Genomic DNA, 11,747 nt, shown 5'->3' on the forward strand with positions numbered 1-11,747 from the left:
ATTTTTGCTGTCGAGATGAAGGTTGAGAGAGAATCGATCGCAAAGACTCGTTCGCTTCACCTCTTTCACTCCAATGCAGTCCGACTGCACGCCACCGATGCTTCGTTGCTAGGACATCCCACCGATTTCTTCGATTTCGCCTCACCTTGCACTCGCTCTCTCTCGCGACACTTCATCAATGTCGAATTTCTCAGTCCCTCTTCTACCTCCTCCACCACCTCGATTCCCTCAAACTTTCGGCAGTACGGAAAACAGCAGCTTCAGTGACCCTACAGAGAGGGGGGAACCCGCAGAGATGGACGAGGTGGAGAGGAGAGTTGACCGAGCGGGGAAGACGAAGTGGAACTTGAAGACTGAGGCAGAGGAGCATGTACAGAAGCTAGGTGAGCACAGCTAGCTCCACAAACGAGCTGACCGAGAGGCCTGACCTAATCTCGACACAGAGGACAAACTGTCGCAACTCTCGAAACGACAGTCTCAGGCATCTTCATCGAGGGAACTTGCCGAGCCCGACTCGGCTGAAGGCCATCACGACTTCCAAGAGGGAGTAATGGATCGCGAGAATGCAGAGGACGCGGCTGAAGAAGGTGGCGAAGGTTTTGGTCACGAAGACGATACGGAAGACGAAGGGCGAGCGTTACTCCCCATCGCGGAAGCCAGTACCGAAGAAGGAGACCTAAGGACGACCGACGAAGAGGCAGAGAACGAAGCCGACCTTTCAGGAAACGACGACGAGAATCGACGGATCCCTCACCATCCATTCGAGAATATGACGGCCGCTCAACGCATCTCGTTCAGCAACTCGGTTCGAATCTCGGGAGGGATCCATACTCGACCGCATCGACATCGTCCTCCGCTCGAAACGTTTCCTCGTCGATCTCCTTCGAATGAACGAACGACTCGTGAAGCGAGACCTGAAACAGCCCCTTCTCCGTTACTCGTCGCGTCTGTCACTTCTTCGAACATTAACAGTCCCTCTCGAGCGACATCTCCTTCCGGTAGAACTCCAACACCACACTCTGCCGCTTCGCTAAACGTTCTCGCACCGAAACCTCGTCGACTGTCTTCCTCCTCTCATCTCTCGTCGACTTACAGTCATTCTGCTTACCCTTACTATTCCGCCTCACCTGGGTCTCAAATCCCTTCTCGCGGTTCCTCCCCTTGTTCCTCCATCTACGCTCCTCTTCAACCTCCTTCACGACACACTCCGAATCCTCTCTTCGTTCGACCTTCCGCTCGACTCCAGCGTCAAAGGAGTAGTGGCTCTTCTGGTCTCTCGTTTCAAGAATACCTTCGAGAAGGATACGACGCGTTTGACGCCTCCGACGACGATGACGAAGATTCAGATACGTTCTTACCGAAATCGCCGGGATATCGAGAACTCGTCGAACAACAGAGGAGGAAACGCTTCGAATGGGAGCAGAGGAAACGAAGGAGGATTGCAGACAAACGGAAGAAACTCGATCGAACGGAGGAAGAATCGTCAAAGGTCGGCGGATTCTGGAGCGGACTCAAGAAGTTCTTCGCGGTCGGTATGAGCTTAGATACGCTTGGATCGGGAGTAGGAAGAGCTCGAGGCTCTCTCGGAAGTCCGACCGCTTTTCGACCGAATCCAAACTACGGCGCAACTCAAGCTCGATCCTCTACGAGAACTGCCCCTTCTCCTGCTCCCAACGCCGCGTCGGCTTCAACACTTCGCTCGATCCTCACCCGAGCACCACTTCCTCCACCTTCTACCATTGAACCCGTACCAACGTCTCCCGACCCTCCTGATCCTCCAGATCCTCCTCCTTCTCGTTCTCGTCCCCCTCGCACTCGTCCAAAGCCTCCTTCCATCTCTCCACCTCGTCCCCCTCTCCCTCGTTCACCTCCCGACAAATCCGAGCTCGACAACCGATTCGGTCCCTCCCCTCTGCGATACCTCAGCCCTTTGTTTTTAATCTACCAACTCTCGGCGTTCCTCGCAGCGGTTCAAGATCTGATTTCGACCGCGAAGAAAGGATTGGAGAAACAAAAAGAGAGGGAAAGGTTGGCTCGTCAACGAGAACAACCTCAGAGGAACGGTTATCAAGCGGTTTGAAGGGAATTCTGCCTTTCTCGATTCTTACTCTGCGCGCGTCTCATGATTGATACCCTTACTCTCTGCTGTCACTGCGTCTCTCGTGCATTAGTGTTTCCTGTACATAGTTTGCTGTTCTCGTCAGTTTGTTTGTTGGTTGTTGCGAATACACGTCTCGTCTTCTCTCTCCTCGAAAGTTTCCTGACGTGATACTGACAAGCAGGGAGGATACTTGACCTGAGAGATATGCTTCAATCCAAGATGACAGGAGGACTCGATACGACAAGAGAAGAATATGAAAAAACTAATAAGTCCATGCAGGAATTGCGAAGGGATGCGAGAAAGACGAAAGGCGAAAGGATCCAAGAGATACAGAACGATAATACAAGATAATGAAGAGAGGTGAGACCCTAAATTGCAACTCCTGGAGTCACACCCGCATCAATGACTAGTTGCCTCTTCAACAACTCCGCTTCGTCCTCCTCCTCTTCACCCTCAGTAACCGAAGTCGCTCCAGTTTCCTCGCCTCCATCGACGTAGTCGGCCGTAGGAGAAACCGCTCTCCTGAGGAGCCCACTCTCATCTTCGTCCGAGGCGTTGTTGTTTCGAGAGAAGATCGAATCTTGCGAAGAAGAATGCGTCGAACGATACGTTGTCGAAGCGTCCGAATCTGCTCTCGAACGGGTCGAGCTGAATGAACTCTCTGAACGGGGGAGCGGGGGGAGGTCTCGTTCGTTGATCGGCACTTGAGGTAATTCGCCCACAGCGGAAGTCGATAGCGCGGATCGAGAACGAACCCTTCGAGCGGCCGAGATGGTCGAAGGAGTCGAAGTACCCCCGAGAGCTAGGATCGTTTTGCTTGAATTGGCCGTGATCAAAGGAGGAGTTTGGAAACCTTGCGAAGAAGGAGCGGGGAAAGAATCGGTCGAGTGTGTGGGCGAATGAGCCGAGAGGTAACGATAAGGATTCGTATCTTCGCGAGGTGCGTGAGGGTAAGATCGTTGGTCGAGGGACTCCGGATATTCACTGATTTTGCTCAGGTTTGGCGAAGAAGTGGAAGCTTCGAGGATCTGTCCTTCCGCTCCTACTCGTCCATGTTCTCCTGCGGTTGACAACGTGGCTCCTCCTCCTCCTTCAGAGCTCGTCCTCCTCGCCATTGGTCGAGAAGCGGCAACTTTCTTACTCCTCAAGACTTCGAACGTGCCCCTTTCCGAAGCCCCTTCTCCTCCATCGACCATGTCCCAGCTCGTCGTCGAAGCCGAAGAGCTTGCTACACTCGAAGCTTTCGACCCCGCCGCTTTTCTTCCCAACTTCATCGCTCTCGCCCATAGATTTCCCGTCGATACCGGACTCGAAGGCGAAGGAATATGATTCGATGAGCTCCTTGTTCGATCTCGTTTCCCGTTCGAACCGGTTGAGGCGATAGCTGGAGTCGGTAATCGATGGTTTTCCGAGTCTCCGAAATAACTATCCGACAGAGAATCGTTCCTTGGTCGATTCGTTCTGTCAACGGGAGGCAGAGCAGACTCTCGTCGAATCGTCGAAGGGAAAGAATCAATCGGAGAAGGGGAGCGGGGTTGTTGAGACGAAGAAGGAGGAGGGAGGGAGAGTTCGTGAGGCATCTGGAACGAGGTGGTTGGGGAAGAGGCGGGCGATACGAGGTTCGAGAGTGAAGTCCTCCATCCTTGTTTACGAGTTGTCGCGGAAGGGGATGAGCGATGGGCGGAACGAGCGGGAGAAGGTGATCGAGAACGGAATTCAGCAGAAGGGCGTAGGAGGTAATCGTCGTCGGTGCGAATGACGGGTAGTTGGGGACGGGTCGCTGGGTTCTTGCGAAGTTTTCGAGATGGACCATGCCGTTTGTCTTTGATTGTCGAGTCGCGGTCGAGATTCGCCCGAGACGCGAGAGGAGTTTCTTCGGTTGTAGTAGAGGGTGTGAGGCTGACGATAGAAGACCTTCGATCCGAGGTATCACTCTCTGGCGAGAGGAGAGGCGGAACGGCGGCTTCCCTCGTGAGAACGTCGTTCGTGCTTTTCGTTCTTGGTTGACCGGGTCGGGCCTTGCGAGAAGTGCGCCGTGCGAGAGTGAACGGGGATAATTTGTTCGGTACGACGAGGCCTGGTGAAGCGAGAGGCGGGGAATAAGCTGAAGGAGGTGAAAGAGAAGTGATCGCAATCGAATGTCGATGTTTAGGCGAAGGTCGAAGCGGTAAGTTCTCTTCCCCTTCCTCTGAATCGTCGTCCTGGCTGATCTCTTGTGGGAGTGGGTATTTCGCCCGGTATTCCGCCAACGATTCTGAACAGATCGACACGTCGAAGAGCCCGAAACGCTGCAGGAAAAGGATACCATTTCGCAAAGGGTTCACGGATCAGCTGGTTTCCCATCCAAAGAGCGAAGGGAAGTACTCACCTCGAGCTGATCATAGGTGGGAATAGGGTTTTCCTCTTCAGACAGCATCTCCTTGAACACGAACTTCGTCGGCCTGACCTCCTCACTTTCCTCATGACCCTTCGCTTCCACCGCTTCTACTCCCGTCTCTTGCATCTCGAATGGCACAGAGTTGCTGACCGGTGAGTCTGTCATAGTGGTCGACATGGAGGGAGAGTAAGGGAGATGTGTGAAGTTGCCGACAGAGTGAAGCCTTTGAACCTTCACGTAAAGAGATGCGCGTCGGCGATAGTGTGTGTGGTACTGAATGCGATGATTGTAGCGTGATCCTCGTGGCCTCGACGCGACTGGTGTTAGAGAGTGGGAGAGAAGCGGGTTTCAAAGTCGAAAGTGTAGACCTGGTCAATCCTGTCTGCCCGGCTTCGTGGTCGTCGCTCAAAGCTTCTTCCGCTGGATCGGCGTCGACTAGACTGTGTCGTGAAAAGTGGATGGAGACGAGGAGAGACGGAAGCGAAATTGAGGTTCGCACCCTACTTTTTTACAAACTCATTTTCATGCACGAGTAGTGGAGCTCCTCCTCTTCCGACTGCTCCTTCCCAATTTGCCGACTTCCCTCCGTTAAAAATCCCTCGTTTTTTTATATTTCGGGGATCTTTCCCACAGAAGCTTCCCGCCTTCCCGCCTTTCCGAGAGACACTCATTCTTCCTCCCTCCTCTTGCCTTGCGTGAGAGTGTGAACCCCGACGACGAGCTGCCCTCTCGAGAGACTCCCCCAATTTTCATTTCGCTAGCTCTGGCCTCTCGTTTCTTAGTTCGACCTCGGAATTAGCAATACTGTAGGGACTCGGCTAATCTAGAGTCTGGCATCTGCGTGGCGTTCTCGAGGCTCGCACGAGATCAGCGAGGAAGTCTCGAGCAGCCGAAAGAAACGGGAGAAAGCTCACTTGCGAAACAGTTCTCGAATGTCTCCTTCTCGCCTGTTTCGACCTGTGCTACCTTCTATGGTGCGAAGGGACCTGACATCCCATCTGCGATACCCCTCGACCTCACCGATACCTCCAACTGAGGGTGGAAGACGAACTTCAGCTTCGTAAGGGAATCGCCTCGAAAGTGGACTTTGCTCGAGCGTCCACCTTCCGTTCTTTGCTTCCCACAGGAGGGCTCAATTACAGGGCAATATGCGAAGTGGCGGAAGGCGGAGGTCGCTGCGGAACAAAGCAAGGAAACACCCAACCTTTTCCCTCCTTCTCCTCACAATCTCCCGCTTTGAGGAAACGCTTAGGCCTTGATCTTCTTTTGACCCTATAGAAGGAGAAGAGAGAAGAGTCAGAATCGTGAACAAGTGTAGAAGAAGCGACACAGGAAACGACAAGCTTACCTCGAAAGCGTTCTTCTCGGCGATGGTTTGGAAACGACCGTGACCGAATTTGGAACTCGTATCGATAAACTTGAGAGAGACTTGATTTTCCGAGTCCCAAGATTGATAGGAGATGAAGGGAAGGAGTAAAGGCAAAGGGGAGCGTCAGTAAAGCGAAGAGAAAGAAGGTAAGGAAGAATGGGGGAGAGAAAGCCTCACTCTTCTCGAGAGCACGACGCGAAGTGTGCTTGAACAGACTCTTCCTGAGGGTGACGACACGCTTGACAGTTCCGGGGCAGGTACCCTACAATCACACAGGGAAAGAGTCAGTAGAGACTCGAGCAGGAGAGAAACAAGGTGACTGACCTTGATCAAGATGAAGTCGTTCTTGACGATACCGTAACGGACGAAGCGACGCTGTGTATCGAAGTCATGGTCACGCCACAACATGTGCCGGAGAAGAACGGAACTGAGGGAGGATCGAGCGGCAGACCAAAAACGACCCGAGCACCGCGGAAACTCTCCGGAAGTCCGCCAACGACAGTCTCGCTGGTCGCAATCAGTGCATCGCAACGGCGAGAGACTCGGCCAGTGCGTTCCTCTGTCCTACGATGACGATCGCGAGTCAAAGCTATTAGCTCTTCTTTCATGGTCGAGCTTTCCCGTTCGTTAAGTCCTCAGCGCCACATCTTATGCGTCGAATCGTTGACCGCAGCTAACGTACTCACGAGAGTCCTCGCAACGCGAACTCGGGGGTTAAAGAGGTGAAAAAGAGGAACCGTCAAGGTTCCAAATAAGCTTGCAATCCGAAGAGAGGGATCACGAGAGAAGGTAGAAGCTAAGACAAACGACTACAGACGACTCGAAACCAGTTCGAGGGAATGCGATGTGGTCGATGTAAAAGAAAGGGAGAGTGATAAAGAAAAGAAACCGTGGACGAAACTTGAAGAATGAAAGACGAAAGTGGAATCCGATCTCCATGTTGATCCTCCTCCTCCTAAAGAAGTGACGATGTCGAAGGCTGAAGCCGGTTCAGCTCGGCGAGTTGTGTCGTTGACCGTGGAATGGAGAAGGGATCGGACATGGAGGGAAGAAAGAAAAGCAGATGGTCGTGAGAGAAAGATGCGTAAGATAAGAAAAATGAGCGTGGTGGATACAAGTCGAATGAACGTGGAGGAAAAAGGAGAAGAAAGACCCGTAGAAAACCCAAAAAGAAGTGAACAAGAGAGAGAGACAGAAAAAAAGTCGTGACTGCTTTGTGTTTGCCCGTGCTAGAGAAGTCGAGAGAGAGACAAGATGATCCGTTTTGATGCCCGAGAGAGTTGAATAGAGAATGCCCGTTTGGATGGAATGGAGGGGGAGTGAGGTTTTTAAGCGAGGTATTGCTTGACGACGTAATCACCAGAGTCAGCGGCGATCTTGTACGAGTAGTTGTCCTTGTACTGCACGACGATCCCAGAAGAACGAGTCAGCTCGGTCCCGACAAAAGTGACTAGCGGCGAGAAAAACTCACGTAGTTGAACCAAGAGACGGCAACGTAATGGGGCATAGCAGCCTTCGTTTCGGCACTGGTCATGTCCTTGAACCAAGCGAGACGAGAGCTCATGTCGGCAGCGACTCCGAGACCGATTTCACCGATCGCAAAGTGAGGTCCGTTCTCGGAAGTGTAGGCGTCGTGGAACGGCTTCATGATGTCGACGAAGGAGTTGCCCGAGGTTTGCTTGGGGTAGTAGTCGATACCGATCAAGTCGACCGTCGAGTGATCATCGGGGTAGAACTTTTGGTATTCTTCAAGCGATGCGACGTTGGGAGTGAAGAACATCTGGAAGCGAAAGATGCACTTAGTTCGGGGTCTGGGTGAAACTCAGCATCGATAGCAGACGTACCTTGACTTCGGGAGCGATGCTTCGGCAAGCCTTTGCGACGACATCCCATCCTTCCTTGAAATCGTCGACGGTTCCCGTGTAAGTGCCGTCCTTTTGATAGTAGTTGACTATATCCGCGCGAGTATGTTAGTATCTCGTCGACGACGAGTAGGAACAGTGTGACTTACCTTCGTGAGCGAATCGGAGCCAAACTTCAACGCCGAGGTCCGTGTATTCTTTCATGACCTTGCAAATCGCTACTGCTTGCTGATTGTCCTTGTACGTCAATCCCCACCAGTTCGCGAGTGGCATTACTGCGGCTACAGGCATGTAGAGATCGTGTCAGCCTTTGATCCCGGCTCCAAAGGCGAGTTTTCGTCGCGAAACACCCAAAAGAAGGAAAAAGTTCAACTTACGTTGGAAGACGCCAGCTTTGACGATTTGATCCTTGCGCCACTTGAATTGCGATCCATCGAAGAGGGTCCCGGCGTGAGTTTGTGCGTACCAGCCTTGCGCAGCAGAAGTTTGACCAATCGAGCTTTCAATTTCGAAAATGGTTTGCGAAGATCCTCCGCCAGAGCCTATTAAAGTACGATAGGGAGTCAGCAGGAGACTCGACGACGGCAGCATATGGCTGGGGTACGAAGGGAGCGGGGAGAGGGAGTCAAGAACTGACCATCGTCAGGAAGGAAACCGACAAAGATGCCGTTCTTCTGGCAACCCTTGAGGTTGTAGTTCTTTGACGAGCCGGAAGAGGAGGACGATGACGAAGAGGAAGAGGAACCGGAGGAAGTCGAGACAGAGTTGGCGGCCGACGAAGTCTTCGAAGACCAAGAGGAAGAGGACCCGCCGTTCGATTTCGAGGACCACGAGTCGTTGTTGTTCGACGAATCAGAACCAGTAGAGTCGTCTTGCTTGTAGGCTGCGACCGCGACCGCGGCGGCATTAGATTGCTTTGCTGCGGAGGTCGAGAGCGAGGAGGAAGATCCGGAATTTAGATGATGGCGACGGTGACAGTGTTGCTTTGCCGACACAGTCGAGGCGACGAGGGAAAGGATCGAAAAGGCGGTGGAGAAGTGCATCTTGAAGGTTGTAGAGGAGAGAAACGTGTAAGGATGTGATAGGGAGCGCGTGTGAAAGGAGGGGAAAAGGAGAAGGACGAGAGGGCGAAACGGGTCGAGGAGAACGGACGAGAGAGAGGACCGACTAGCGGTATGAGATGGGCAAACGGAGGAACGAGAAGAGGAGGATGAAGGAGAAGGAAGGAAGGAGCAGACGGCCCTTTGTGAGTAGAAGTTTCTCGTGCAATTTCAAGCGTCCCTTTGAAACAAAGTCTCGGCCATCTCAACGCGACTTTGAACTCGAAAGTATGCACGTCGAATCGCGTTTAGAAACCTCCTTCAGTGGTGCACTTGCACGAATCCGAGAGCTTGAAGCTTGGGATTACATTGCTTTCGTCCTGCTCTTAGTCCATGAGCTTGGTATGCCACGCAAGACGAGCCGAAGATCACATCGATTTCCAAGGTATTGCGTATCAAAACGCGAAACCTTGAAATCTCCGCGAAGAAATCGAGCGGTGCTATCGCTTGGGTCGTCACAAAGGGCGATTCCGCTTTGAAGAGGATGATTTGAGTTGAAAGGTGAAAGGCGAAGGAGCGCGATAATGGAGACCGTGCGTAGCGAAGGGAACATGGGAGAATAGGAAGCTGATAATTTCGACAAAAGAGACGGAGTCACACCATACAGACAACGCGGAAACGAGAAGACAACGATACTCTGAGCTATACTTACGCAGCCAAAGCTCCCATGGGATCCTGGAGAGAGAAAAACGCGAAGAGAAAAGATCGGAAAGAGGGAGGCAGAAGAGAACGAACGTCAGCGTCGAGCATTCCGGGGCGAGCGGCTCCGCCTTGCGAAACAGCAGATTGCACGGAGTAGAGTGGAAAGATCGACGTACCCAACGAGGAAGAACGGAAGGAGTTCCATGTTCGAACAAATCGACGAGCTTCTTGTCGATAAAGTTGCGAGGTGCGACGACTTGGAAGACGTGCTCCGTGAACCATTCATCAGACATACACATGTAGCCCTACGCATGAGACAGGGGCAAAGAGTGGTTTTGACAGTCGATGAGTGTGAGGCTGGGAAGAGACCTTGCGCAATTAGAAACGAAAGAGGCTCACCTTCGTGCACGCCTCCGGTCCCCAGCTGTTCTCTACGCGCCAGCGTACAGGCTTGCCACTATTTCGAAAGAAGAGAAGACGTAGTCGATAAGAATGAGTCTCACTTCCCGTTGCGAAAATTCAAGGGACTCACTTCTCGAGGTGAACGGCGGTAATGAGCATTGCGTGAGTCATTGCCGAGTCACCACTCCTCAAACGACTCTCCTTGTTCATGTTGAGGGTGACACCAAAAGCGTCCTCCAAATTCCAAAGATCGTGAACCATCAAACCTGCGGACGTCGAAGACGACTTTCCGACATCGCATCCGAACCTAGTTGCGCAACGCAGATTCACTTAGCTCGAGTTATAGTGTGAAAGAGCACGCGAGAGAAGACCTACCAGACAGGTTTATCAGCTTGAAGGAGCGAGATCGCAGTCTTCTTGAGCGCTTCAGCGCCGACGTTGAGATATTTGACGGGGCGAGCTCCGACGACAGATCCGAGTCGATCGACCGAGTAGAGTCCGTGCTTGTTGCGAGGATCATCGATGAGAGAAATATGTTGAGCTAGATCGACGAGGCAGTAATCCTTGTAGAACGAGAGCGGGGTCGTCTCGACACGGTGGTACTTCTTGTCCTTCGAGTAGTATTCCCAGACGATGGGATCGTTGGGCTTCGGAGGCGCTCCCAAGGTGATCGCGAGAACCCGGTAAATTTCCGAGAGTTGCTCCTCCTTCCTCCTGCGAGCAGATTGGATGGCGAGCGACTTCTTCTCGGAATAAGATCGCTCAGAGAGCTCGTTTAGACTCTCCATGGCGGCTTTGAAGAGCGAACGAAGCTCGAGAGCGTATTCGCGGAGTTTCGAGGTGAGGAAAGTGTCCAAGCGTCCGGTCGCACTCGAGTTAAACGACTCAGGGTAGACTATTCGGCAAAGACCGATCAGAGACTGCGTGTTTCGATAGCGAGAGCGAGCGAAAGGACATACCCGATTTCGGCACCAACCCGAAAGTTTCGACGAGTCCGACGAGCATGTCCCACTGCCCGCCGTCGTTCTCAGGTTCAGAGAGCAAGACTTGCACGAGGCGATCGTCGAGGGGTTGATCGGCCAAGTCGAGCATTTGTTCCAGGAAGTAGTTCGCCTTGCTGAGCGAGTCAATGAAAAACGTGTACGACTGGGAAAGTTCAAACTCTTCCAGGTTGTACTTCTTCATCATCTATTGTGAAGGGAAGACGTAGAGCAACGGAAGAATGAGTCGATGGCTCAAAAATTGAGTTTCGACGAAATTAACTGCGACAATGAGACGAGTGAACTTACCTCGATGCGCAAAAGGTTCAAGCAACTGAACTGCCAGCATCTACCTGAAGACTTCTGATTGGTGACTGGGTTACCCTCTACCGAGATCTTGGTGTTGAAGACCTGTTTAGAAAGCGTTTTTTCGTCAAGAAATCGCTCGAAAGCCTGTATTGGTGCAGACAGGATGTTATTCGACGTGCCTGAGGGTCGCTAGTTATAGCAGCATTGTTGACGATCGCTTCGGTCCAGTTTGTCTTGCTGAGGACGGTAGAAGCGAGACGATTCTTTGCCGAAGACGAAAACGATTCGTTCCAGGCCGAGATGAGATCGCTCGTGACTTGACCAGTAGCTGTACAAAGTAAGGTGTTAGTCAGTAGTAGAGCGAATTCGGTCAACCGTGAGAGCGTACAGGAGGCAGGGGCAGAGGATCGAAGGGAGAGTTGAGCGAGTAACTCGGCAGCCGATTCGGTTCGTTGAGGTTGAGCAGTGTGTTGCTTCTCTGAAGTGATCGGAGTAGAGATAGGGGTAGAAGCAGAGGATCCCATAGCTAGGGAGGAGGAGAGATCAAGCGATACACGCGGTGTCAGCGCGAGCGGACTCTCGAGCTAGAGGAGATCGCTCACCGT

At 52.5% G+C, this 11,747-nt stretch overlaps 5 protein-coding genes across 5 annotated transcripts; 1 reads left to right on the plus strand and 4 right to left on the minus strand.

The window, feature by feature from the left end:
• Positions 1 to 178: 178 nt before the first annotated feature.
• Positions 179 to 2,080, plus strand: JCM6883_006613 (uncharacterized protein; the record flags this gene model as incomplete). The annotated part of the gene is made up of 2 exons (XM_076629634.1): positions 179 to 383; positions 444 to 2,080. 2 exons carry the CDS (start codon positions 179 to 181, stop codon positions 2,078 to 2,080), a joined length of 1,842 nt encoding a protein of 613 aa, XP_076490261.1.
• Positions 2,081 to 2,469: 389 nt separating this feature from the next.
• Positions 2,470 to 4,643, minus strand: JCM6883_006614 (uncharacterized protein; the record flags this gene model as incomplete). Its single annotated transcript, XM_076629635.1, has 2 exons — positions 2,470 to 4,389; positions 4,470 to 4,643. 2 exons carry the CDS (start codon positions 4,641 to 4,643, stop codon positions 2,470 to 2,472), a joined length of 2,094 nt encoding a protein of 697 aa, XP_076490262.1.
• A 1,083-nt stretch (positions 4,644 to 5,726) lies between these two features.
• On the minus strand, positions 5,727 to 6,255 carry JCM6883_006615 (uncharacterized protein; the record flags this gene model as incomplete). Its single annotated transcript, XM_076629636.1, has 4 exons — positions 5,727 to 5,750; positions 5,827 to 5,906; positions 6,025 to 6,109; positions 6,172 to 6,255. 4 exons carry the CDS (start codon positions 6,253 to 6,255, stop codon positions 5,727 to 5,729), a joined length of 273 nt encoding a protein of 90 aa, XP_076490263.1.
• Positions 6,256 to 7,175: 920 nt separating this feature from the next.
• On the minus strand, positions 7,176 to 8,752 carry JCM6883_006616 (uncharacterized protein; the record flags this gene model as incomplete). The annotated part of the gene is made up of 6 exons (XM_076629637.1): positions 7,176 to 7,247; positions 7,319 to 7,627; positions 7,692 to 7,798; positions 7,859 to 7,990; positions 8,087 to 8,251; positions 8,347 to 8,752. The coding sequence occupies 6 exons, from the start codon at positions 8,750 to 8,752 to the stop codon at positions 7,176 to 7,178; spliced, it is 1,191 nt and encodes a 396-aa protein (XP_076490264.1).
• A 705-nt stretch (positions 8,753 to 9,457) lies between these two features.
• Positions 9,458 to 11,666, minus strand: JCM6883_006617 (C1 family peptidase; the record flags this gene model as incomplete). Its single annotated transcript, XM_076629638.1, has 9 exons — positions 9,458 to 9,484; positions 9,628 to 9,756; positions 9,851 to 9,908; positions 9,984 to 10,160; positions 10,229 to 10,748; positions 10,813 to 11,041; positions 11,143 to 11,244; positions 11,355 to 11,470; positions 11,531 to 11,666. 9 exons carry the CDS (start codon positions 11,664 to 11,666, stop codon positions 9,458 to 9,460), a joined length of 1,494 nt encoding a protein of 497 aa, XP_076490265.1.
• Between the last annotated feature and the right edge of the window lie 81 nt (positions 11,667 to 11,747).

The sequence above is a fragment of the Sporobolomyces salmoneus genome, assembly GCF_050403485.1.
Source record: "Sporobolomyces salmoneus JCM6883 DNA, S_salmoneus_JCM6883_v1_ctg6, whole genome shotgun sequence".
NCBI lineage: Eukaryota > Fungi > Basidiomycota > Microbotryomycetes > Sporidiobolales > Sporidiobolaceae > Sporobolomyces > Sporobolomyces salmoneus.